Here is a 27,930-nt window from a genome sequence, read left to right as displayed (position 1 = left end):
TTTCCTTGATTTTTAGTTTTTTTTGTGTGTGTGTTTGTTTATTTGATTTCGAGGTGTTTGTTTGTTTGGTTTGTTTTTTTAAGCAGGAGGATACAAAAGACATTCCTTAGTCTTTTTACTACCTTAACACAACATCTGAAACAAGATAAAATCACTAGATCATGAATACTAGTATCATTCTGAGAAAAATAGTATCATGTGAATGGAAAAGACCGTCCCTTCAGGGAGAAATACTGTGTTAAAGTTGATTATTCTTTTAGTACTGTAATAGAAAGGCATTCGACCTAGTCCCAAAAGAAAAATCAAAATATGCATTTAAATAGAAATATTGTGAAATGGATGGGACAAAAAACCCTTAGAACTGCTAAGAAATATATATATATATGCACACTGACATATATATGTATGCACACAAAAGATATATAAAATTTTCTTTAAATATTTGTCTATTTAATTCTCTCTATATATGTTTGTTACCATTTACAAATTTATATGATATATGTGTCTGTAGCTAGGTATATTTTACAAATATAAAGATGCATTCATTTTCAAATGTGCTGTTGGCCACAATTACAAATAATATATACAACTTGGCTCTATGCAAAAAAAAGTTGGGAATATTCTTTTTAATTTCCTGCACATTCTGTGCCAGACCATATTCTAAACAGCTTTTACAAAGTGATAATGTTTCACTGACAGTGTTTTGTGTACTTCACATAAAATTAAATCTCAGACAAACCTTGAGAAAAAGAAATCAGAAAGCTAAGCAATACAGCATGTTGCTCTTTTTGACCCACAAAAGATTATCAGTTATTTTAGAAGTTATGACAGTTTTCTCAAGTCCTTAAGGAGTCTGACACCATTGGTATAGCTTTTAACACTGCATTTATGTTTATATTACAATACAATAAAACAGCAGGAATAGTGTTCACATTACTTGGGAAGTAGATGGTTTATGTAAAATTAATAGTATTACTGTAAATTTTAAAAAGTAGATTTTTTTGAAAATGCAGAATAGTAACCACTCTCCATGCTACACATGAACTACGGGATAAATTTAGGAAGATGTCATCAATTGCAATGACTACGAGATTTGTCTCTCTAATGGAAGACTGTATTAACTAACTAAACACTGATCAAATTTAATAGCCAGTGGTATGTAAATACTTGAAAAGTCTTTGAAATCAGTGTTATGCTAATTATTTATTGTTCTAATACAGATGACTTCATCATTAGAGCTAATATTTACTGTTGTCAGGTATGAATACAAAGCAGAATGTAAACAACACAACCACTCTCCTTTCTTTCCTTCCCCTGCAGAGCGCTTCCATAAACCATGATACCAATGACACAGTAGTTAACTTATCTGAATATATTAGTGATTTTATCATTATTCTTTAATAATGTGTGAATTCACAGCTACATTTTCTTATTTTCTGCCTTTGCTTTCATGTTCATATAATCAACCTTGATTCAGCATTTCTTGGACCTTTATAGGACCACAAATGGAAAGGAGAGCTCATTAAAAAACATGGCATTTTGTAGCACTTAATTCTAGAAATGCAAGGCTAAATAATCTCTCAGGGAAATCTGAAAGCTGCTACATTCAAATACAAACAAACTTTATTCACCACTTCCTAACCAAAAGCTTCTGTATTTCCAATTGCAAGTTTGGTAATAGTTGGTAACAGTTTGGAGGAAAGCTAACCACCGCCCCTGCCTCTCCAAAGGGCGAAGGAACTGCACTTAACAAGATAACTAGATGCATTGCAAAGTCTTAAAAAAATACCTTAGTTGATTTTGTATTCAGTAGCATGGTCAATCACACTAGAAATCAAAGCTTGGCAGGTAAAACAGAGTAATAAAAAAGTGTGGTACTCCACTGCAAACTGAAGGGGCGCTTTCAGGCACCCTATGACTCCTGGTCAATGGGGTCCTGGTCCTGATATCTACATTTAAGATAAGCCTGGTCAGGGACTAGCATCCCCAGCTTCTCTGGGAACCACAGGCACTGCAATTCCTGTGATGGTAGGGAACAGAGGACTTTTCCCGTCTCTTACAGTAGTCTTTAATGTATACAGGAATCTTCTCCTCCCTGTGATTACTTTAGCAGTGGAGAGACTCTTAGGTTTACATAGGGCTTACACCTGATCCACTTCCAAGTCTAGTAACAAATACATATGCTCTACTACAACTGATATTATACCTTCAGAGGCATAATCAGGTCATATAATGGTAATGTAATATGTTGCGAGTAAGAAACTGGGAAAAGAGTTATGATATAACCACTTAAGAATAAATGCAAGAAGAATTCTAAAATGTGCCGTCCATCAACATGCTTTTGCCACCCACCTCCACCAGGCTACCTCAGCAACTTAAAATCAACATTACTTTAAAACTTTTCCTTCAAATTCAGGATGCAAAGATGAGAAAATATAGTAACACCATTAATAAACATCTTGTTTTGTTTCTTTTCAGGTGCAAGAATACAAATACAGTTAATAGGCTGAAGATGTAAAATTATTACTATTCAGTAATAACAATATAGTAGCACATAGAGGCTAAGGCTAACAAGTGCATGGGATTTTCCAGCTGAACAGTTTTCAAATTAAAAACGTCAATCCATTAAACCTAAAGAGTTTCATGAGAACAGATTTGTTTTAGCAACTTTCCAGTTAACACAGTAGTTTTCTTCCCGGTTTCCAGTCAGTTTACCAAACAAGCCACAATGGTTTGTGTGGTCCACAGCCCTGAATACAGCCTTCTTCATGAGAATTACTGCAAATTGAAAAACGGACTTTCCCTATCTGCTTGGCACCAACCTGACAACATGGTTCTGCCCTGACCTGCCTGCAGATGCCAATTTCAGATGTAGCTCACTCCAACATAAAGCAGCATTGAGGCTTTTCAGTGACTCAGAATGACCCCATTTAATTTTGCCAAGAAGGGCCTTAAGAATCAGCAGGACAGCACAACAATCTCCTGCCTACACGCCAGCAAAGCCAAAGCAGATGCAAGCCATTGGTATTTAAAGATATTCCTGGACTTTCAATGGGTTAATATCTAGCTTAAGGTAGTGATCCCCAGTAAACAGCAGAAAACACCCCAAACCGTTTCAGAAGAAAGAGCTGTTAACGTTTAGGAACACAGAGAGACATTTTTCTGGTTTTGTTCATCTCACAGGAAATTTCAGTATCTAATTTTCCTCCAGATTCTCACCATAAACCTCTGGAAATCTTTTGCCTGCAAAATGGAGATTATGCAATCAACAGACTGAAATCCAGGTCAGCTTCACAATCTGGCCCTAGTAAGATACATTCTGTAAAAATGAATGGCCAAAACCTGCAAAGTTCACATAGATTTTGCATTAAAAACTGACATCAGAGACCATCAATTCTTGCATGTCTGTTCTGTGCAAATCTGATCCAACTTCCCCATTTTACACAGGCACGACATTTCTGAAATGAAATAAAATATTTCTTTCACAGGCAACAAGACAAGTTTGAATCAGATCCTAAACCAGACTCATGAAGTCTAATTTACCCTAAATCCAGGCAAAGCCCTAAGGAAACGCCAACACATACAAGCAACACTGCCCCAACCCAGGATGTCCCCCGTTAGGGGACAATAAGAAGTTTATTTCTCTAAGGTAGAGAGAATTTGGGTAGCAAAAAGAAAGGGAGTCCTGAGGATCTGCCTTGCCAAAGAATCTGAAATGAAGGATATTTAGGAGACTGGAAGAAACAGAAGGGAAAGGCACATGAGAAAGTGCTAACGAAATGTCAAAAGATAAGAACATAAAATATCAGCACAGCAAAAACAAAATAAAAATACATAGCAAAGTCATTGCAATACAACAATGATGAAAAATTATGGAAAATTTACCCTCTTCTAAAACTTAGCGTGAAAAATTTATTTTAAAATGCCTGAATTGCATCATCTCTTATTTTTCTGGTAAAATCTGCACTATCTTGCTTTATTTTATCAACTTGCATAAAACTGTAATTTATTTTCAGTCTTGTGAAATTTTGACATCTCTTACTGTCAGCAGGGCTGTACCCTCAGGTTGCTCTCAGAGCAGTAGTGTTATGTGCCATTAAACTTTGCAAGTAAATTTGTGGCTGATTGCAGATGAGAAGAAAATTACTATTTCTTCCAACTGGAAGAAAGAAGAAAGGCTTTCTGTCCCTAAGGAAGATGTGCCCTTAGCCACCATGGGAGTGCCAGAAAGGGTACACAAACATGAATGAGAGAGGCAGGTTTGTAGGTTAGCAATGTTTCAAAGAATAAGAAGAACACATAGCTTGCTGTGGTGAAGATAGGCATTTAACAACGGAGAGAGAAAGACAGGAATTTGAGATTTAAAATCGTGAGCAGTATGGAGCAATATATCATGAAAAGCTGTAAGCCGGAAAACATTGCAAAGAAAAGCAGGGAACCCCACCAGTAGGTAACTTAACTAAATTGTTCCTGAACCTACTCCAGTGGAAAATTACCAGTGATACACAGGTGGCTGAGAAAGATGGGAGGAAAGATTGAATCATAGAATATCCAAGTTGGAAAGTGGGTGAGGAGGGGAAAGGCATGGAGGCAATTTCCAAGAAAATGCAAAAAGAAAAATTAAGATAATGTACACATTTGATCACTTAATCTCTGTTCATTGTTCTTTTCCTGAGTGAAATTTAATAAAATGCAAAACATTAATTTACACTTAGAGTACAATTCAAACTATATTTTGTCCAATAGATGTATTACTATATACCTTATTTTGATAGGAAATTGATAGCAAGTAAGATAAAATGGCCTATATACAGCATCAAAGATCCCTTTTGTACCTTCTCTGCTTAAAGCCAATAGCATTTTTCTTGTACCACCCTGGTTCCACATCTTTAAAAACATTTTTCAAAACAAGCTGAATTTTAATTTTTTCTTATCTTACCTGCATCACAGAGAAGAGCACACCTTCCTTTATCACCTCTCCTCATAAGTTCACTCCTCAGAAGCAGAGTGTTATGGTATTCTGAGACTAAGAACAAACTGCCTATAACTATAGAAAACATTGCTTGAATTAAGATTTTCCAAACTGCTTGTTACTTAAAGTTTTTTTTTTTGTGTGTGTTTTTGTTTGTTTCTTTGTTTGTATTTTTTTTTTTTTTTTTTTTTAAAGCATCTTCAGGATTCTTTATTGCTGAAAGTAATATATATTAATTTTATACTGCTGGTTTCCAGCCACATGCCTCTTCTCCAGTCAAGGTATTTACTAGCAGTTATTTGTTATTATTATATACTTTATTTTTTAAACACAGAAATTGAAGTTTCAGAGGACTGAGACTATCATGACCTATGGCCTTGGCATAAGTGACTGTAGTAACAAGATAAGAGGAAAAGGAAAAGAAGTTTTTTATTAAAAGCGGTACTGTGTTCACCAAAGAAGCCATTGGCCAAGGAACAGTCTGAGTTTAGTCCAACACAAACTGACTATGTGATACAAAAAAAGACAGTATTAAAACAAATAAAACCAATCGGATGGGGACAAGGACGTTAGAAATGGTTATAGCAGATTCAGTACCATTCACATTCATTGAGGTTTCAGCCCCCTTCCGGTTCTCAGAGCAGACAATCACACAGTGGGCTGGCCACTATGGAGCTTATTACAAGGAAAAAAATAAGTGTGGCTTTTCCACAGATACTTTTGTCTCATTTAACAGAGGCAAAATATTTATATCAGGCTTTCAGCTGGAACTCCTCCTGTTTTGCTCTGAGGTATCAGTTTATAAACTGACAAGTTTTTACTTTCTCAGTTTTTTAAACCAATGTCTTTATTATTATAAAGTTGTATTGTAATTGTATGCTTAGAAGAGGTCAAGGATCACAAACCTACAGTCATCTGAAACAATAAAATAACATGAGACTTGCATGTGTGGTCTCAGTCAAGAACTGTTAATATGGTGCAATTAACATAGGATAAATGTACTCATATGTTTCAAATACATACACTGGCAAGAACACAACCTCTTGTTAAGCATGCCTACTGAAACATACCAACAAGTGACCAAAGAGAAACAACAGCTCTATGCTTTGCTGAAATAAGAAATTAGGCATTAAAGAGATGACACTTGTCTAATAAAGACAAGATTGCATCATTAAGAAAATTAAAATAAAATTTTTCACTAGGAATGGATAAAGCACGTCATAGACAAGAAAAGAACAATAAAAGGCTAGGGTGAAAACTGAATGTGGTTGGATCCTGTGTGGGTTCAATTCAAAGGGGACACTGTAAATGCTAATACTTTCCACTCCAAATGAATCAAGGGAACAACTTAAAACTTCCTCAATGGAGAAAGAAAAAAAAAGGGAGGAGGATTAAGGAAGGAAGAGGGGGAAGCGAAGGAATAATGTATGCATAAAAACTGAAAACCTGAGGTAGGTAAACTACTGATACAGAGATGATAAATAACAGCAGGGAACTCTAGTTGCGCACTATCCATCTACAGTACTTATTAATGAACAGTAACATTCCATAAGACTACAAAGGTATCTTTGAAAATACTTAAGGTTTGTGGTTTTTTGTTTGTTTGTTTGTTTGTTGTTGTTTGTTTTTTGTTTTGTTTTGTTTTTTCATTTTTACTGCAGCAATCGAGAAAGGAAGAGTAATTCCTATTCTATAATGCACTATACCCATATCATAGAATCACAGAATATCCTGAGTTGGAAGGAACCCCATAAGGATCATGGAGTCCAAATCCTGGCTCCACACAGGTCTACCCCAAAATTCAGACCATAAGTACAATGCCCAAACGCTTCTTGAACTCTGAACTTGAATTCCATATTATATAATGTTGCAAACTTTCTTTTGTTTGTATGTCTCAGGAATACTCTGGCAGCCAAAATTCTCACAGCTAGGGAAAAAAAAAAAAAAAAAAAAACAACTAAGAAAATGAATATTCCAAGGCTGGAATGACAGTGATACAATTGTATTGGGAGCAGATGATGATAACACAGCACTAATACCTACCAACTGATGGAACAGCAACTATAAGATAAAACAACAAACAAACTGACTAAATAAAAATTCCCACTGAAACTCTCAGTTGTCTTCCAAATACAAAAACCTCTTTCCTACCTATGAAATAACAACAGATTGTCAACTAAACTTGGTAATTCCTTATTTCAAACAGCAAATATTTTTTTCATCAAAAGGGACTGTAAGTTCCAACCTTTCTCATGTGCCTGGTCCAAAGGTGTTTGCATGCACACAATTTAGGTCTTTTTATCTTCACTTAAAATATTTTTAAAAATTAATATTGCAGAATCAAGAAATAAAAAATTACAAAACATCAGACACCTACATAGCCTTTTGTTTAGTCTCCTCCTAATCAGCTTTGTGATATAATCTTTAACATGTTAAAATCTGATTTTCCGCCTTAGTTCAAGTACAAGATAATACAAAAGAGAGAAAGAAAGTATGCATTTGCCATTTTCAACTTCTCAGCTGCCTAAATCTGTAACTAATACAATAAATTTAACATATTCACATAACATGCTTGAGCAACCACCTTTTAAAAGGTGTCAATATCACATAGAATTGGAAAGAATGTGGACCATCAAATTCTCAAGACAATTTTAATAGCATGGGGAGAAAAATTTTTTCTTCAGCTGAAGAAGGTTTCAAACAAGTGTTCTCCCTTCTTTGTGCAGTTGAACATGTTATTATCACTGAAATTCAAGTGAAACTTTTCAAATGTTTATTACTTAAATGACTTTTCTTCATTTTTTGTTAGGGAGTGAAACTATTTTCGGCTCAGAAGATAAACAATTCAGGAAGAGCCACTAAGTACTGAAAATTAGAAGATTAGATGTTTTGAAGTTAACTGCCAAAGTCATGCTACTCCATAAAAGTTAGTTAACAGCAGAGTCTTTCCATTTCCAGAAAGAGAGTACTTGATGTCAAAATATTAAAGCCACCTCATAACTAATAGCACAGATTTAGTATTAAAAGGAAGATCCAAGTCTCAGGGTAAATCTTCCTTTTAAAGCAGTTATTGATCTTTCCTTCAGAACACTGTTCACCATTTCTGTAAAGCAATACTTTTGAGAATGGTGATGTAGGCAATGAGTAAGTCACAATGACAAGTGGGTAATAAACAATAACTGACAGACCTTCCCTGAAAACATACAACTGGTTTCCAAAGGACAATGAGTGGCAAAGGTGGGTGATAAAGTGGCAAAACGGACCGCTTATTGTAGCGCAAAAAAAGCAAACAAACAAACAAAAAACCCACAACTGAAATCTGTAGAAGTCAAGGGGTGTGAAAAAAAATAAATTACTTGGCTTTATAAAACAAACTGCAGCAGAATGATTGCATGAATAGAAAAGACTAATAAGTTAAAACAAGCTATTATAAACCATCTATTACTTAGCTCTGAAAAAAATCACAAGCATAACAGGTTAAACTAAGGTTCTACAAAGTATTATGTATCTATACACACTAATCATCCCTTTGTGCTAGTACTTTGGCCAGGGAACACAGAAGCTGAAGAAAGCCAAGACAAGGCCATGCCAGGTAGCTTAATTCGCCTACCTCTATGACATGTTCTATAACCAACTATGCTTTCCTGGAGTACAATGGAATCACTGTTTCAGCTATCAAAATTGCATGACAAAAAAGGCCAATACAGTTTACAGCACTACTGGTATCTTAAGAACAACTCATCAAGTCATTGAATAAACAGCACAACAAAATAAAAAAAACACAACTCCTAATTAACTACTAATACCACACGGTTCTTTTTGAGAATATCATCTATACTTTTGTAGTTATAAATACAGATTCCACAAAGTAACACTTAAACACTAACTTCTGCCTTTTAAAATACTATACAATCAAAAATTCTCTCTCGTTTGATCAAGTTCTGTAGAAAGAAGGTCTTAAAAATAGAATTAAAAATGTTTTAATAGAACATTCTAAGAAAAAAAAAGTCTTAAAATTTCAATTTAAAGTTAAATGTAAAGAAATGTAAAAAGTCCACTGGGGTCATATAGATTCTTTATAAATGCTTCCAGTGAGAAAAATCAACATTTCTTTTTATGTCAAATAATGTTCTATTTTAGACTGCAATATTTATTTTTCATCTTCAAACTATTGTTATAATGTAGGCAACTGTTAACCAGTAAAATCTCTTCCTTAAGTATTGCTTTCTCTAAAGACATTCCTAACATTCTGTGTGATTCACTGTGATTCTGTGATTCAGTATCTGTATCTTTTGGTATTTCACAGTCAAAGACATACTAGAAATTAAAATCAAGGTGATATTCAGTCATGGCATTACCTACCCTGCATTAACTCAAATTTTATGAAAGGACACCTGAAAAATTAGTTCATTTTTTTTCTGATTATTTCAGATTTAATCCAACTAGTTGAAAAGAAGTGTGATATTTTAAGGGAAAGGAATGATTATTAGGTGAGATAAAATTATCATTAACATTGACTAAAAAGCAAAAAAAGTATGTAGAATAAACCAGGCATTTCCTTTAAATATCTGCAGTGGCTGCTCTGTTCACTTCTTTGCCTGGTCTTCATAAATTGTGCTCATTCTCGGTAGACAGAAAAGCTGTACTTCATCATCTCCAATAATACAATCTACACTTATCACTATTTTAATCAAGTTGAATCTTAATTTGCTAATTTTATTGCAATAAAATATACTTTATTCTTCCCTCCCCATAAACATCAACTTATCTGTCTCAGAGGTTGCAGTGCAAAATTAAATCCTTCTCGCACTGCTATCCTTTGAACACTTAAAAGAAATCACTTTCATTTATTTACTTTGTAGTACGAATATGATGAAATTCTATTCAAAAGATTAAAACCATATATAAAGCAGGCATTAACTGATTAAAAATGAAATTTATATAAATCCTTTCTAATACTCAATTTCTGCCCAGTATTCAAGGATTAAATTTTCAAGATCACTTAAAAAATTGTAACAACTCATGGTACACGGAAACTCATTGTAAGGAAAAAATGTTTTACAACAACAAAAACACAAACAAAAAACAGAAACAAATTAAAGACAGTTCAGCAAGCTTGTGTGGGTATTATGAAAGTAACAGTGCATGAAGAAGCTCATTAACAAAAATGAAACAAAGAAATCAATATTTAAGATTAGCAATAATTGCATAATCGGTGCAAGAACTAAGCTTGATTCACAACTTCAGTTAAATTTTGAATCAAGTAAAGTCATTTTGACCAAATTTAACATTACATTTCTGCCAGCATAAAAACATTTGCTTAACTAAAACAAACAAACAGAAAAGCAACCCACCCACAGGTCACTTCTGTAATACTTTATGTTAATGGGTAGCAGATACAGGGTATTTCCTGGATTAGACAGTGCACATTATACCATAAGAGTTGCTTCCTTCAGCAACATTTCAGTATATGAAATCCCACATGTCGGTAAAAAGTGAAGAGCTCATATGTCGAGAAGCTAGAGATTACCCATAAACTAGGCAGATGAAAAAAATCAAAGCTTGGACACACTACACTCTCAAAGCCTCACACCTCTTATCAGAGAGGGCTATTTTAATTTAGCCTTCATCTTCATTTATTACCAGAACTCAAATACTGCAGAGTGGTTTGTGATGTACTATTTACTCCAACAAAATTCTTATCACTTGTTACAGAGAAAAATAGTCTTCAGAAGTAGAAAGCTGGTGCATTTATCTATCTACTGCTCCAAACGAACTAAGGGATGTGGGCAGTCATGTGTTTTACACAAATCATTAGAGATACAGGAATGTTTTGAATAGCCATCAATGGTTACATCATTAACTATAATTTACTGCAATGACTTATGATTTTCAATTCATAGAAGTGCATTAAGAGTGTGTTCTACACATACATTAACACTCCCCATCATAAAATAAAACCATTTAACTTTTCATGGAGTGACTTTTATGATACTGTTATAGAAGAAACTAATTGTAGTTAAAACCTTTATTTTTAAAAAGGTCATGCTTTCTTACTGTAGTTTGTAATATTTAAATGGCAGTTCATGAGTGCGAATGCAGATGTACCACAATTCTGGGCATGTGTGTTCAATACTAAACCCGTCCAATAAGTTCTGCAGAAAACATGCAATAAAAAGTTATTTGCATATTATTTACCTATAATGAGGTAAAAGAAATCTAAATTGCAAATGAGTTTTGGAGACAAATCAATGCTAAAGGACAACAATTACTTCAGTCACGGTGTGAATTAAAACCACATTAATAAAGCTTAGGTGCTGTGGCAAGCACATCTTAAGTCCCTGGCAGGTCATTCAAGACCTGGCTTAAGAGGAACAGCAAGCATAAAGTCTAAAACTATGTAGTTTTAAGGTCCACATAAAACAAACAAACCCAAATGACAAAAACCACAAGAAGCTCCAAGAAAACTCAAACTTCCATCCCCTTTAAAGACTGCCCTGAATGCCTGATAACATCTCAGTTTTTCACTATATAATGACAAGACAGAGCTAAAAAATAAATAAATAAAAGAGGACTCGGAATAGTCTTCCTTTGTTCCCTTTCTCGTGTGTAAAACACAGTGAAAATCAAAATGTTTCCTCAAGGAAAAAAGTGCTGTGTCGGAGTTAAAAATAAATCTAAACATCCTGCTCTTTACCTGAATACTCAAAACCAGCTCTATGGAGGAACTACAGAGGGCACTGTTGTACCAGTTTTCAGGAGTTACAGCACTGACGGCCTGAGAAACAGAAGACTGCCAGAAAGAAAAGAGAGAAAGAAAGAATCCAGAGTTAGGAGAACATGCAAATGCACTACACCTAATACAGTAATACAGCAAAAAGACTGAAGCTGTATTTCTGAAGGAAAACGGACTGAAAAAATGTTCACGTAGCAGACTGTCAGGCTGATAGGAATACCGCAGTGTACACATTTTCCTTTGTAGTACTTTCCATGGAGAAGGTAACTAATCATAGTACTTCCTTATCCTTTGCAAACAGCAACCTCTTCCAGGAATCCCAGTCATAATCAATATGAAAATGAGTGATGCCCATTGTGCACTTCTTCCCCAGACAGAATTTATCAACACGCAGTATCTCCATTATGTACAGTTCTCTGTAAAAGGCCAATTCTGTTTTATTCCTTTTTTCCTAATGACAGTTACAAATCAATTATTTCTATTTTGAAAACAGTAACGTTGGTGCAATATAAACCAAATGAAATCCTAGTCCTTCCATAAGAATTGCCTTTAAACATACTGACCAGAAACAGTGTCCGGCTGAGAGTAACGCAAACATGCAATTGCTGTATGTATGATGTTCACAACAAATAGGGGTGTATTCAATAAGTCAGCTTAAATAAGTGATTGTGTAAGAAAACAAAATGATTTTTATACAAAGAATGGGCTCCAGAGATAAAAATGCTTATGAAAACAAATTTGATAAATGTTTTACTGTTCAATTTTATAAAAGCTCTTCTATCCTTGATTGCATTTTATTAGAATTATCTCCAATTATATTTCATTAAAAAACAATAAATTTTAAAACATGCATTACTGCTGCCTAATGAGAATTGCAAACAATATAAAGCAGGTAGTTGCTTCTGCACAGAATAAAATTATTCTTTTTTTTTTTTTTTCTCTCCATTTTTTTCATGTCTATCCTTAAGAAGCCTGATGAAGTTGCCAAGCAAGAAACCGAAGTACTGAAATAAGATACTGATAGCATCATCCACTTAAATGAAACTGTAGAGGAGAAAGGTGCTGCTCATTTTTCAACAATCTGCTGGAAAAACAAAGCAAAACAAAACCACAAGAAACATGTTTTACAGTATTATAGCAAAAAGCATAGGATACATTATGAACACTGACTTGAAATCACATTTAAAGAAGAAAAGCTAAATGAAAGATATTTTCAAATTAAGTTGGGCATAACAAACCAAAGAATAACGGTTAGCAGAGAAGATGCTCAAGCAAATAGACAAAACATCTACCAGAAAATTGTCTACAGTTACGTGCATGAATGAACAAAACAAACAAAACCAAAACCACACACGTTGCCTGTGGATACTCACTCACATCCACATGCATAAAAACTGTGATGGTAACTGTGAAGAAACTGTCTCTCCAAGCATGAATAGACAGATACTACACGAAAGGAAATCTCCACAGAAAATCAAAATCCAATTGTTATTTTAAATGAAATTTGAAAAAAATTGCAAAGCCAGACACCACAAGTATATTTACCAGGAAAGACCCCCATTCTTTCACAGACACTAAAACCGTGGAATGCTTGTAATTAAGTAATTGCTAATAAAAAAAATTTAAAAAAATAGCACGCATGTTGGAAACAGGTTTCATCCAGGTTTTTCAAATGTTCAGCTTCCAAACAGGCAACATATATGCAACATTAAGTGAAAGTCAACTAAACTTAAATATGCTGACTTCAGGCTAATTCTGTTTCTAAATCAAAATTATTTTAGAATTGCTGAACATATTACCAGTCTAGTGATCTATTTAGCAATTGTTTTTTAATTAGCATTGCTTCTGACTAATAGTCCAGTTTTATTTTAAAAGTTTCACCTTACTCTGTTGTTTTTAAGTATTAGTAAATTTTCACTATTATTATTTTCATACTCCTTTTGAAGTATGTTAAGTCTGCAGGCAGGCTGCATGCAGGTAACCAAAACTAATAGTTTTTCTTAACTACAAAGTATTAATAAAAGTGCATATTAACCCACTAAACATCAACTACAACACTGGACCAAAACAAGCAAAGGTCTTAAATTATGATACCTGTTAATTCTGCATAAAATTAACTGTGTTTTAACTTAGAAATGTTGTAGTTCATTTCCACAGACATGCAATTGAATCTAAATGGGGCTATTACTGAAGCTGTTGAGTCTATGCATGTCACCTAAATAAAATTCAAACCACAAAAAAGTTTGATAACGTTTACAAAATTGACTTAAAACATTTTAATGTATTTTTCCATTTAACTACAATACCGAATGCCAAAATGTTAATAGATGACTCTAAATATTCAAGATATTTAACAAGATATTTGAGGTTCCTTTCTCCCCATGCAATACAGCACATTAAAACCAATTTTACTATCGTAATTTATTCAAGCTTGATTATGAGCAATAGCTGCTAGAAGAAATACAGCATTGTTGATTCATATACAAGCATTTCACTTAACTACATTGGATAATAGCAGTGCTCCTAAGGAGCATAAAAGCAAAGTGATTAGAAGTCATTACTGTTAATTAGCATTCACTTTACATTGATAGGGATGAACCTTTTCTGTGCTGAACAAATGGAAAGCTTTTATCTGAACGTCTGCCAAACCTGGTCAAGGTAGGCACAGAAATAAAATGTCAGTGACCAGTAAGTAGAATTCAAAACAAAATAACAAAAAAGCAAAAACAAAATCTACGGATGTATCATCATCCAATTAGTGAGATTCAGTTTTTAAACAGGAAGAGGTTTGAAGGGAATGAATAAAACTGGAAACTCATACTTCACATTCTGCAATCTCACTGATAAAAGGAGGAAATGTGTGTTTATCAAGCTTGCTGTGAGTGCACGGTTCATTTGGCGTCCAGTAAACAATGCCTGGCTGCCCATTTCCAAATGCATGTGAGAATCTTGCAACCCAGAACATCATATTCAGCAGGCAAGGTCACACTAGAGATGCCCTGGAAATAGGAAATTAGGAAAACCTGGCAATCAGAGGTTTAAAGCTGACCAGAACAAGCCCTCAGGCTTGCTTACCATCTTTCACCACCAGCCTGACTGTCTCTGCTTATTCAATATTAACACAACAAGACAGAGTGAGTGAAAACAACTCCACACACCTAACAGGGAAAAATACAGTGACTTTTTTGTTTACATGAGGCTCAGCATTTCTCACGGTAAGAAATGTTTGAGGTAGTCTCAAACGTTGCTCAAGATCCCATTCTGGAAGCAAAACTGACCCCTCCTGAACAGTTCAGATGAGACAGGCATCCTGTTGATTAAAAAATTTCCTTGTTCCCTTCTCATTTTAAAATTCAAACTAAACACACACACATACACACAAAATGTCTTGAGAATGGAACAAGATCTATAATTATTTTTATTGTGTCTGAAGTACTGCTAACTGTGTGATTACTTCTTAACCTCTTCCTTTAACTTATTCATCGCTGGTTCTTATTCGTTGCTGGTGGACAATGGTCAGTCCCCTAGGTGGAGGAAGCTATAGAGCTTTGATCCAGAATTAAAAGAAAAAATAAGTCAATTAAAAAAAAAACAAACAAAAAAACATTGAATGTGCTGAGTGCAAAGAGACAATTCAATTCTTACAGATAAACTCATTCTAAAGGTAGACGAATTGTTATTCTAAAAGGTAGAGGAATTCAGTGTATATTGCATGAAAAATCACACGAAATATTTTGCCTTAAAAGTAATCTTATTTTGCAAGGAAGCACAGTTATTTATCTTCTGTCAGGGTAGGTAGCCATTTAATAGAATTTCTAAAAGTTTACATACAACATTCATGACTAAAGGCAAGAAGAAATGTGCCAAAAGATACAATGTCCAAATGTTTACCTAATCAACATGACTAGTAGAGGGCACAAAAAATAAATTCTATTGTTTCATCTGTCAGTGTTTCCCTTGACACTTCAGGATGTTTTTTTCAATACTAACATTTAATTTACTCTACAAAAATTGTATTTCAACCCCTGAATTATATGTAAAGCTAATCTATCAAAGTATTGGTATTCTCAATTTGCATATCTTAAGATATGGAGACAAAAATCAAGGAAGGGTGAGGTGTTTTTTTTGTTTGTTTGTTTTGTTTTTGTTTTGTTTTGTTTTTTTTTTTAGAAATTTTGCATAAAATAAATACTCTTCCTATAATTTAATCTTTATCAATTTTTTTTTTAGAAATATACCTTTAAGAAATTAGCCTACGTATCCACACACACACACACACACAAATTGTAATAAGGAAAACATCAAATTTTCTTCAGTTGAAGAAAATGGGAAATGATGACTGAAACTGCTCCAGAGACTTCTGAGCTCTCTGAATCCCATCAGTAAGAGAGGGAAGCTACCTGCTTTGTCTGAACGTTTATAAACTGCAAGATTAGTTTGGCAAACAGCATGCTAAGGACCTGATATTAGATTCTTGAGGTCAATTGACATTCCTTAACTAATACTATTTAGATCTTTAAGACTCCCAAGGAAGTCTGCAAACCTTATTTATACATGTTAAGAATACATGATTAGACTTTATCATGCAAATACTGCCACTGAAGTCACAGAGACTACCAAGAGCTGATTAAGATGGATACCTAAAAGCCAAGTGACTATTTCTAAATACTTTACTGTCTGTCTTATAAAACAGTTTTTAAACACTGAGTACCTGCAGTAGAAAGTTCTACTAGATTTACTCATGAACCTTCACTGGGAACACCCAGAAGTTTGGCCACAAAGTCAGCCATCAGCACCAAACATGACAATCCTTTTTTACCCATTAGCTCCAGCAGCTCAGTTCAGCAAAACTGAACTGAAAGAACTGAAAAGAACAGCAAAAGGAGGACTATTTCCGTAGCATGGAAAACTATTACCTATAACGAGGAACCGAAAGCTTTATTTTCTATGACAGAATTAATCCCTATACAAAGGCCACAGGATAATCTAGTATTCTATTCATTTATCTCAAACCCTAGCTCTGTTTGCTGAAGAACTTCAAGTCTTAGGGAGTTTCACTGAATAATGAGAGTACCTAAATTATCTCTATTCCACCCAAACCTGCATGGACAACATACTTTGTGTCAGACAAAGTATCACCTGAAGTAACACCAAATTGCAAACTTCATCTATCAGACGGACAGAAATACTTCCTGTCTTCAGTAAATATCTGTGTCGGTCTATTTCAAAAATCATGATCCTGCCCATAAAAAAAAAATAATAATTAAATACATGAGTCAGACTGCATTAATAAGCTCTTTGTTGCTGCAACTACAAAGCACATTACCTATTCTTAGTAACTGACTGAGTTATAAGATCACTGCTCAAGGACGTGGTATTATTTTAAAAAATGAATTTTCTTTCCCCTTCTGCAAGGCTGATAAAATGAAATTCTGCCACAAGCAAAAGCTATTTTTGCTAAAATATTTCATAAATCCAATATACCCAACATCAATTCTTACTTTTCAGATGATAACCAATGAATGGTATCATAATTAATAATCCTTCAGTCCTGAGATCCAGTATATTAATTTCTTTCAAGTACACTTTTTTTTCCTGTAAGCTTGCAGGTTCAGAACCCAGAAAGTGCACCACAAAAAGAACTGACAGAAAAATGTTAAAACTGAAAATACACAGAAAGTCAATGTGCATGCTTTACAATAAGCATACACAAATATATTACACAGAAACAACAAACAGAATCAAGTGTTTGAAATACTAAATTTGAAACACTCAAGTACTGAAAAGTTATAGAAGATGAAAAATAGTTTGAAGAAAAAAAAAAAAAAAAAAAAAAAAAAAACCTTTTAATCAATATAGTTCTAGATTTCCACAAATTACCCCAGCAGTAGAAACTTACCAAACATAAGCAAAGCCTTCACAGAACACAGAAGACAAGGCACGAAACTTGGAAAAGGACAGCACTGTCTACTAAAACCCAGAATTGAAACAAATTATCTTGCATTGGTTTGTATAGTCTGTAAGCTGCTATAACCACTACTCTAAACAAAGCTTTAGCCGTAGATCCCTGGGATATAGAATACAACCCAACATTCAACAGAAATCCATCCAACACACAACCTCTCTTACACCACTGTAATGTATGCTTGCGTAAAACATTAACACATTATTTGGACAATATCATAATTGCACTGATGAGGGAGAAAGTAGTTAAAGCCTACGTTGAGGAATGCATTACAGGAATGTTTCATTAAAACCCCTGCATGCTTCATTCCTTCTAATCACTAAAGGGAAAGAAACAGCTTTTCTACACATTTCCTGATATCAAAGATAAAGACATGACAAAAACCTGAAAGATAATACAGATAACTAAGAAACTCTAGAGCTTACACGCTTACTGGAAAAAGCCCCAATATGCAAAGTGACAAATATTGACAATCAAAGATATCAGTAATCCTTATTCAGTAATATGGATAAGAAGTTAAATTATTCATTAGAATTCAGAATTTACATGCATCACAAAGTAAAAATACTACTATCAAGTGAGGACTGCCAGGTTAGATGCATTCAGGCATCATATAAATACTCTGATATATTTCAAAATATATACAGAATAAAGACAATCTAAAATAGGACATTACCCAAGAGAAGAGTAAATATAAATTTACAATCATCTAGGTTTTGGACAATAAAGTTAACAGGTTTACAGTCATTGGCAGTCAACATCACTTTTTGAGTCCCGTGAACTACAACAAGACTGCTGCTCTGGGTTTCCAAGCACTGCAGAGGTACATTTAACCTTTTAAATGTCAGGCGTTCATAATGTTTTATTTTATTTTATTTAAATCAGATACTTTTGATTTCATCCTACCAGTTTTTTCAAATGTGGTTGGTTCTTAATTATTTTTTTTTTTAAACTAAACAAGTACCTTTAATTGTAACATTCTTTACAATGTAAAAGCAAGGCATGTTATGCAATTTTCAACTCGACACACCTTTCCTGCACAGTTAGGCCCAAACCATTTGAGAGAAAAATTAAGATGCATTATTTTGACCAGTGTTTTAAAATTAAGTTCACTTAAGGATGCATTTTTACAAGCCTCCTGCAGAATTCCACTTATCCTTTCAACAGAGAGCAAATTGAGCTCTCTGTTTTAAACATCTAAAAAAAAAAAAAATCATAAAGGAAAATCACGAGTGATTAAAACTTATATAGTAAGGCTACAAAACTGCAGTCATAAAATGTGCAAAATAAAAAAGTTTTCTAAATTATTTTCAATACAGAAGTTTCATCTCCTTTTCTAAAAACTAAAAACACAAAGAGTTAAAGCTCCTGCAGATTACTTCCACCTGCTATATACAATTATTCATCAGAATATGCAAGACTTCTACTGAAACTTTTGCACCAGAATTTCATAGATATATTTGACTACAAGGGTTATCCAAAGAGTAATAATATGTTAAAATAACCTTTATGTTAGTATTTGTATCTTTAAACTATCATATAGTGGAATTAATATTTCTATACAGGAAAGAAATAGTTATTTGGTTCCAGACAACTTGATAACATCTCTTTCAGTTGTAGTTATAATTATCATGTATTAACTTCCAAAGCAGAAGTTGTCAAGATTTAACATTAGCATTAATTTATGTCAAGCATCCATTTCTCCAAAGACAGCAAGGATCGAAAAGGAAGTATGATCTTAATTGCCTCTAATCTGCCCATTTTTAATTAAATTGATCAGTAATTTATTATCTTACACTGTGGCAGAAAACTGCTAGCATGCAGCTTTAAGAGACAGCATATACTAACTAGTCCTTCTAATTTCTAATACTATCAGGATTCGTAAGACATATAAAAGTGCTATGCCATATTTCTTTAAATTTCTGTATTACATGATATGCACATTCCATTTGAAACCTCCATGAAGCACTCTAGAGTGCTACAGCCTACATGCACTATTCTCCTGTTGAGTAGTCTCATACTCAACACGGGTACATGATCTTGATTTTCCCTTTCAAAGATGTTTAGAAAAATGTAACATCCAATTTCAACATGGTTCAGAAAGCGCTCTGCATTCAAACCACACTTAGTCTAATCTGAAAGTTTTTTGATTTTTTTTTTTCTACTAAACAAAGAATAAGCTAAAGGTTTATGAATCTCAATTCTAATTTCAATGGAAAAAATAGAAAAAGTGGAAAGGGTGCTGGAAAATGTTCAATACCTGAACTGAAGACCAAAACTATCTTCAGCTGAAGTTTCAAAAAGTGGTCTACCAGTTTTATCCGTAAAATTAAATGTGTATTTATTTTTAGTAACCATAAATATGTTTTTCTGAACATCTTATTGTTTTAGTACTGTGCACTGCAGACATTAACACAATAAAATGCCACAGCTATTACGTGATATATTAGAATATAGTTGGAGGGCTACCAGAATCAAAAACATAAAACATTCTCTAATACTTTGTGAACTATCTGCAACATAAAAACAGGCAATAGATTCTGTTTTATAGAGCATAAGAGCAAACAAATGGAAATGTACATACCTTAATTTCTATGCGTTGATAAATGCACAAAGCCTCAAAAACCTCTAATTCAAGTAATCAAACAATGCATTATTTCAAATATCAAACTACATAAACATTTGGTTTGGGCCTGAAATGTGGATTAATAAGCCTCATTTACACTGTATGAAAAAGGGAATAAATTGAATAAAGTTACACCATGTATTTGCAGTGCAAAGGAATTTGCAGAACAAAGGAATAAAAGTTAAACTTTTTAACAATAAAAGTGTCCAAAGCTTTTCTCAAATACCTAAGTGGATCACATACTTAAATTCATAAATGAGTCAAGGAATTTAAGCAATAAAAGCACATTTAAGCGCTATAATTGTCCTCAAGTATTTCATTCTTTTCATTTAGCATACCTTAACAAGTTTCAAGAGGTGGTAAAGGTCTTCAACCTCATCCTCCTGACACGCAGTATACACTCTTCCACTATTTATGGTGGTACCCTTAATGACACAACGATAGAGTGGCAAATCCAATGCATCAGCGTAGAGCTCAATGGCATGGTGTCCAACTGTCTGATACATATAGCTGTCCAATTCATCAGTCTGCCCTGCCACAGTCAAGAAATAATCACATTAGGTACATAATTTCAACAGTTACAGATAACTATAATACTTCAAAGCACTAAGAATGTATAGATGTTAATATTTTTTGGTTCACGAACAGATGTTTGCTGACATTACCTCTATAAACATGGAAAGGAAAAAAAAAAAAAAAAAAAAAAGGATGGCTTTCTATACCCAACAGACTATGTCAAGAACATGCTAACTATTTGGAAATTGTGCAGACTACTTCTCCTTTGGTATTCCTCCCTGCTTCATCCAAATATCTTGAACTGGTCCAATTCTGCTATTATTTATATGGTAATTCAAATACAAGCATATCTCAGAGGCACAAACCTAAGTCCGTTTCAGCATATTCGGTGCAAGAAATCTGGAGTGCAGTGCAACAGTGAAAATAAGCAATAGGTTGTCACAATTTCCAAAATTTTTACTGTTTAAATTGTTATCATGGTCATCAAGAGACAAGAGCAGGTTATTTGAGCCTAAATGGAATAAAAGTAGATTGCTACAATGCTACAATGTTTTGACATTAGTTAACATGTCAAAAACGAAAAGAGAGGAGAGGAGAGGAGGATTCTACCTTCAGTCCTTTTAATAATTAAGCTCAGAACGTAATCAAGTCTTTGCTGCTGTTTCCTTAATCAGGAGAAAAAAAGTTAACTGAATTTTCTTGTAAGTAATTTGTAGCTAACAAATGAGGGGAGGGGGGAAAGAGTTAAAATACAGGTGTTGTGGATTACAACTAAATCACAAACTCTCTGATAAAGGGATTATATATAAATATTTTTCAGATAATTTTTCAAATAGGTTAAAAAAAAAATCCTGAAGTTTCCGCCTCATTTATTAAAAGCTAGTACAGTTCACTACTTTAATGTTAATTTGTTAATACTGTCACTTCTCTTAATTTACACACAAACACATTATGCACCTCTGCTGTACCTCTAGCACCTCTTGCAAGGAGAAAGGTCTATAATATTGATCAAGGTAAATAATTTGTGATGTAACAATTAGGTCATGTCACATTTGATGCCATGCAACAGTAACAAAGATACGTATTTGCTCAAAATGGGCAAATCCAAACCCATAATTACAACTAACCAAGCTAAACCAGAACAGTTGGCATAAAAGAAAACTCAGTATTTTTCAACATACATAAAATATGACAAGGTCTTTAAACTGATATCCAGTTCAGAATACTGAGTTTCTTTATTAATTGAGACTCTCCAGGCAACAGTGGTACAAGATAAAATAAAATGAATGGCATAGAATCCACCATTGCCTGAAGCACCTCAATTAACTTTCCACAAAATTTCCAACTACACACTTAAAGAGAGCATTTTATGATTTTAATGACAATATACTACATTTCTGATGTGGATAAATTAAAGACAACATACTTCAACAAGATTAGAGATGATTATGTCCTAGCTACAAAGAAAATAAATTGTTACTGTATTCCCAAGCATTTGCCAGTTCTGTCCATGACTCATTTGTGATGTCAGCTCCCATTTTGTTTCACTTCCTCTGTATAGTTTCCTAACATGCAGTTTCCAGGTATCATGCTTAACTGTTTAACATACATTGAAAAGTTAACATATGGTAATATATTTTAACATATTTATTATACTCCCCTACCAGCTGGGTAACAAATCACTTCATTTTACGTTCTAGTCCAACACAGAAGTAAGCAGTAGTCATCTCCCCCTCTTACCTCACCACTGGCTTAGACCAATGAGTTGCTCCCATTATCTTTCACAACAATAAGCTTAGGCCTAGCCTGTGAGGAACTGATCATTTCTGATCCAAGCTAGAAGGAAGGAAAAAGGGAGGAAGAATGTGCACCAAGGTCAATTGCAATCCAATTGGTTCCTTGATCCAGTTCACAAATGCTGGGCTAGAATAACGGAGGAAGACAAATGAGGATAAAAACACAAGCAAGCAGCTGCAAAACAGCTGCTTATTTTTTGCAACTTGTATGGTTTATGCCAGTTTAAAGCATTTCTAGAAATAGGGTGTTTGTTTTGTTCAGTGATGTCCTGTACCACCTTTTATTATTTGAGCTACTGAATGCGTACAACCTCTTCATACACCACTAAAACATTTGTATTTTCCCTTTTTCAATTTGTGTATGTCTTTCTTTTAACTGATCTTCATCTTGTGTGATGTCCCCCTCCCCTGAAGGAAAAAAACATTTTTCCTCAGGCTCTGGGATTTCTTCAATAAGCCCTTCAATAACCAAATCTATATAAATACATATATACAAAGGAACCTAAGACAGGCACAGTTGTGCATCCGTTGCTTCTAATTAAAGAAAAAAAAAAAAAAGAGAAAAACAAACAAACAAACAAACATAAGAATTAAAGCTTTCCTACCTGTGCTTTCAGCAGGTCTTAAATTGGCTAGAGCAACAATCTGATGCCCAGCAGCAACACATTGCATCATATTATAACAGCTGTCCTTCCCACCACTGTAAGAAAAATAAAACAGTGGCAATTAAGTAAAAATGCTGCTAAAAAAAGCCCCTTATGGCTTTTGCCTAGCTGCTAAAATTTAGTATCAACAGAGCTGGTTACAAAGTTTTCAAATAAAATGCAAAATATTAGCAGGAGCATAAGGATGATTTCACCATAGTAAAGCTTAAACAATGTTTGTATAGATACGCATAATATCTATATACAGCATCCATAAAGCATGCATCCAGTTCTAATCTTTTTCCCATTTCTTATAAGAGAACTTCCACAAAAACAAACAAACAGTTAAACTGGAATCCCTTCAGAACAAGGATTATCAAGGACTAAACCCACAAAAAACCACCAGTATCTGTTCCAGAGAGCCACCAGTGTTAGCAGTCATTTTAGATAAAGACACTCATTTAGTAATAATATTTATACTTCATGATACATCTGCAAAAGTTTCAACATTTTGTACATTTGTACATCCCATTGCCAGAAGTTATGATTATTACAGGTAGTAATTTCAGTTGGCTCTGCATGGAACATGCCATTTTTTACAACAGATACCTGCAGGTAACAATTATGAGAGCTGATTAAAAAAATAAATAGAAAAACAAGCAGAACAATATTCTTTTCTGAGGCCAAGAGATGATACCATAAACATGGAGAATTAAGTTTGACTGAATTGAATCCAGTAAGGGTCCAGTAAGACCTACTGGAACCTTTTCTACTCTCAGTGAGGAAAGAATCCTGCTCTCCTGGTGGAACTGAAACAGAAGGTTTTCCACAAATGTTAATCCCTATCAAAGAAATGTTACAGTCTCACAGCAAAATGAAGACTGGTGTAGCATATACACCATTTACAAAACCTACGTTCAGATTCCCAGCCTTCAACCTACAACTGCAAAAATCAGCCTAGGGCAGGAACTGGAACACAGATCTAGATCAGCTCCGTAAAACTACTCCTTGCCTTACACTCACTGAGACAGGGAGAGGACAACAGACAGTGGTAACAAACAATCCTTGCTACAACAGGCCACCAGTTTCCTTGTGGCCACAGTATTACTATCAAATTTCTTCAGCTTTTTCAACAAAAAGTTTCCTGTCTTATCTACCCTTTATGCAAGAGCTTGAAGCTATTCCCCTTCATTTTATCCATGCTAAAGTTCTGTATGCTGACCTTAATTGTAACTGTGTAACTCAAACCTCAAGTAGAAATAGTATCAACAACATGGCATCCTTTTGTACTTTACATAAAGCAGGTGCTTATATTTCAGTGTTATAAAAGTAAATATAAATATGATAATGAGTAGATTTCTAATTTGAGGTTCCATCTGTACCTGACATTATTTTCATGCATACCTACAACTTTCTTCTAATCTATATACGGACAAAAGTATAAAATCATATGTTCATTAGTTCTGGATACTGCGCTTGATAGCTTGAAAACACAGTTAGCATTCATTTCATAAAGTGAAATTTCAGGTTTAACAGACACATACTGAGACAAAGGCTCTTTTCTTTCTGAATGGCTTCATTTTCAAAGTATGAGCCTCCCACTTGCTCTAATTTCAACTCCAAACAAGAAAAATAATTATGACAGCTGATATTTCCCTACGCTGTTTAGAGCATTTCAATATTAAAACTGAATTATTTTTAAATTAAATTTTAAATTAAAAATAAAAAAGACACCAGAATAAACCTATTAATCTTTTACATTAATTACAATTAGTTGAATTCAAATTTATCATTTTAAGATGAGGCTACATTCAGATTTTCCAAATTTGACCAAAATTTCTAGAGTACCTTCTGTATCACATGCTACTATAATATTTATTTTCTGCATTATTGTTATCGTAGCCGTAGAAAATAACTGTCAAGAAACAAATGGAAATGGTGCCCACCAACAAGGTCTTCTAATCTAACTGTAAAACACACGGCAATTAAGGCCAATGAAGCCAGACATCAATAGTGTGGGAGGAAGGTGGACCCAGCATAGGCCCAGCCTGGCTGAGAGCTAGGCTGTGCTGGTGTGAAAAAGAAGAAAAAAAAAAAAAAAGAAAAAGAAAAAAAGGCACTAAGAAGAGCTATGAAGACAGATACTGAAGTAGCTTTGAAAATGTTGCCTGGAAACTCCTCTCAGTTGTCATCACAGAAGAAACCACAAAGCCTTTTTGTAGAGAAGTGTACGAAGCTGGGCCACAAACAGGACTAGTTTTGACAGTCCTCTGGGTATGTCAACAGGTAGGCTTATCAATTAACAAAATATTGGAAGAAAAAAAGTAGGGTAATGTAAAGACATAATTCCATAAAAGAATTCTGGGAAAAAAAAAAAAAAAAAGTACTTGCTATTGACAAATATAACCATTTACAGTCAGAAAACTCTAGAAGAATTAAAGAGTTGAAAAAAACGTATTTCAGTTGGAAGACTGGCTTTAAAAAGTCTATGATTTAGCACAATATACAATACAGGGTTTAGCCCGTAAATACCACTTTAATAGCACGACTATCAACTTTAAGTGTGGGCAAGGTTTTAGAAGAAAAAGAAACAGGCTGAAGTAGTTTTATACATAATCCTGACCTTTTCAAAAGTAAGAACCACTTTTTTTTTCTTCTGATCTTTGAGGCTAGCTCTGTTACAAAGATTTCAGACACTTTGATGTCTCTTTAAAACTCTTCTTAAAACTATTACTGAAACTAAATCCATCCTTGTAAAACTGTCCATTAAAATAGCAATTGTGTTTCAAACCTGTTTTAGGATTTTATTTCATCCTGCCTTTTAACACATTACTCTGCTTAGAAAATATCAAAATAAATAAACCTGGAAGACTGAATCTTATCTCTAAAAGAAGAAAAAGCACTGAAGCTGATTTTCCTACTCTGTATTTAAGCAGGTCTTGAGAAGTGTAATTAGCATTTGTTGTATAATTTGGATGATGTTTGCAGTGACTTGTAATTGTTGGGGCCAAACCACAATTTCAACAGGCCTTGACATTCTACACTGCCTGAGAGAATTTAATAGATTAAATGTTAAGACTTCAGTAAAGTTAGTACACCCAAAAATAAAAATGCTCTGCTCATATACACACAACCCTTTTCCATTTACAGGTTCCCTAGCTTGGTGTCTTCTAATTCACTATTATTTCTCAAGAAAGGAACGCACTGCACCTGTCTTTGTTAGGAAAACAAACTAGTATTAATCTCTTTTAAAAAATTATTAAAAAAAAAAAAAAGGCTGTTTACAGTACAACTGTAGAAACTGACAAAAGCAGCAGGACTATGTGGAGTGCAAAAAAAGCAGCCCCAGAAGACAGGGCTGTGTCAAACTGCAACTATTAAACAAGGAAGCTCTGTCTTTTTTAAAGTGAGCAAAATTAAATGCCTCTCAGAAGACACACTAGGAAAGCTATCATAGGAGATAAGATATTGGGGAAAAAAAAATAAAAATCTGAGAACTGAACTGAAAATAGCAAACTCCCCCTGACTGTCCGGGACTTGGCAAAGGCCCCGCAGCCCCAGGCAGGCAGCTCGGGCATAAGATTTTTCTTATGCAAGAATCTTGTTTTGGGTGGGGGGGTGGTTGTTTTGGGGGGTGCATGTTTTGCTGTGTTTTTACAGAGAGCTCTCGCCCGTGTCCCGGCAGCGAGGGGAGGCGAATGCAGAAGCCGCTGCAGACCTCTCGCTGCCTGCAGGCGGGGACCTCCAGCCCGCAGCCCCACACAGCCGCTGCCCCCGCAGCCCTGCCTCCCTTCCTCCTCCCTCCCGCCGAGCCGGGCCGGGGCGGCGGACAGCAGGCGCGGGGCCGGGCCGGAGGACGGCGCTAGGCGGAGCACGACCCCGGCCTGTCCCCCGCGCCCTCCCTCCCTGTCGGCCGCCCTGGCCCGTTACCTGATGAGAGCCACCACCCGCATGGCGCCCACTGCCCCACGACGGGACGGAGCCCAGCCAGCCCGCCACCCGCGCACGCCGCCGGCCCCGCCGTGTGCTCCCGCTGCCGCCCGGCCGCCTCCCTGCAGCGCGCCCTCCTCCCGGGGCGGCCGCGCAAACTGCCTGCCCGAGCTACCGGCGGGCTCGCCGGGCCGCCGCCGCCTCGCCCTGTGCTGGCCCGGGCGGCCGCTCCGTGCCGCAGCCGGGAAGCGGGGACCGATGCGCAGCGGCCGGTGGCGGCCCGGCTGCGGGGCGGCGGGCGGAGCGGCGGCGGAGGCACCGCGCGGGGCGCCTATGTGAGGGCAGGCCGCGGGGCCGGGCCGGGCCGGCGCTGCCGGGTGCTGCGGGGAGCACCGCGGGGCTCGCCCCGAGGTGGCGCGGTCAGCATCGGCCCCTCCGAGGGGACCCTGCCCTGTTAGTCCCCCGGGAGCCGGCGTTGCGGACGCCGGAGGGGGAGGCGGGCAGGAGGAGGTCTGCCTGCTGCAGGCCTCGGCGCTGCGCTGCACGCTAAAATGTCCACCTGCAGCGCTGGGCCAGAAACCTCGTGTAGGGCTCATGTGGGTCAGCTTTCTGAACGATTCCGCCGCTGTGCGTGTCGTACTATATCCCCTATAGGTTTCTAGGCTGAACCGGCAGAAAGCTGCTACAAACGCCTTGTCTCCAAATCCAGGCACAATTTTCTTTCTCCCGAGTCACAGGAGAAATT

At 35.6% G+C, this 27,930-nt stretch overlaps 1 protein-coding gene across 3 annotated transcripts in view; it reads right to left on the bottom strand.

Moving 5' to 3' along the window:
* Positions 1–27,244, bottom strand: part of DPH6 (diphthamine biosynthesis 6) — a 205,239-nt gene extending 177,995 nt beyond the window's left edge. Inside the window, exons 1-3 of one of the 3 annotated variants that reach the window (XM_032189005.1) lie at positions 27,186–27,244; positions 23,217–23,311; positions 20,638–20,831 (exon numbers count right to left, since the gene is read on the bottom strand). In XM_032189005.1, coding sequence (XP_032044896.1) covers positions 20,638–20,831; positions 23,217–23,311; positions 27,186–27,208 — 312 coding nt within the window. In that variant the 5' untranslated portion in view covers positions 27,209–27,244. Of the gene's footprint in view, positions 1–20,637; positions 20,832–22,555; positions 22,652–23,216; positions 23,312–27,185 lie in introns of those variants that run through there. The other 2 variants (XM_032189006.1, XM_032189007.1) reach the window with 2 other exon arrangements.
* Between the last annotated feature and the right edge of the window lie 686 nt (positions 27,245–27,930).

The sequence above is a fragment of the Aythya fuligula genome, chromosome 5, assembly GCF_009819795.1.
Source record: "Aythya fuligula isolate bAytFul2 chromosome 5, bAytFul2.pri, whole genome shotgun sequence".
Taxonomy (NCBI): Eukaryota; Metazoa; Chordata; class Aves; order Anseriformes; family Anatidae; genus Aythya; species Aythya fuligula.
Note: the sequence above shows the minus strand (reverse complement) of the source record. Positions and strands in the feature narration are given on the sequence as shown.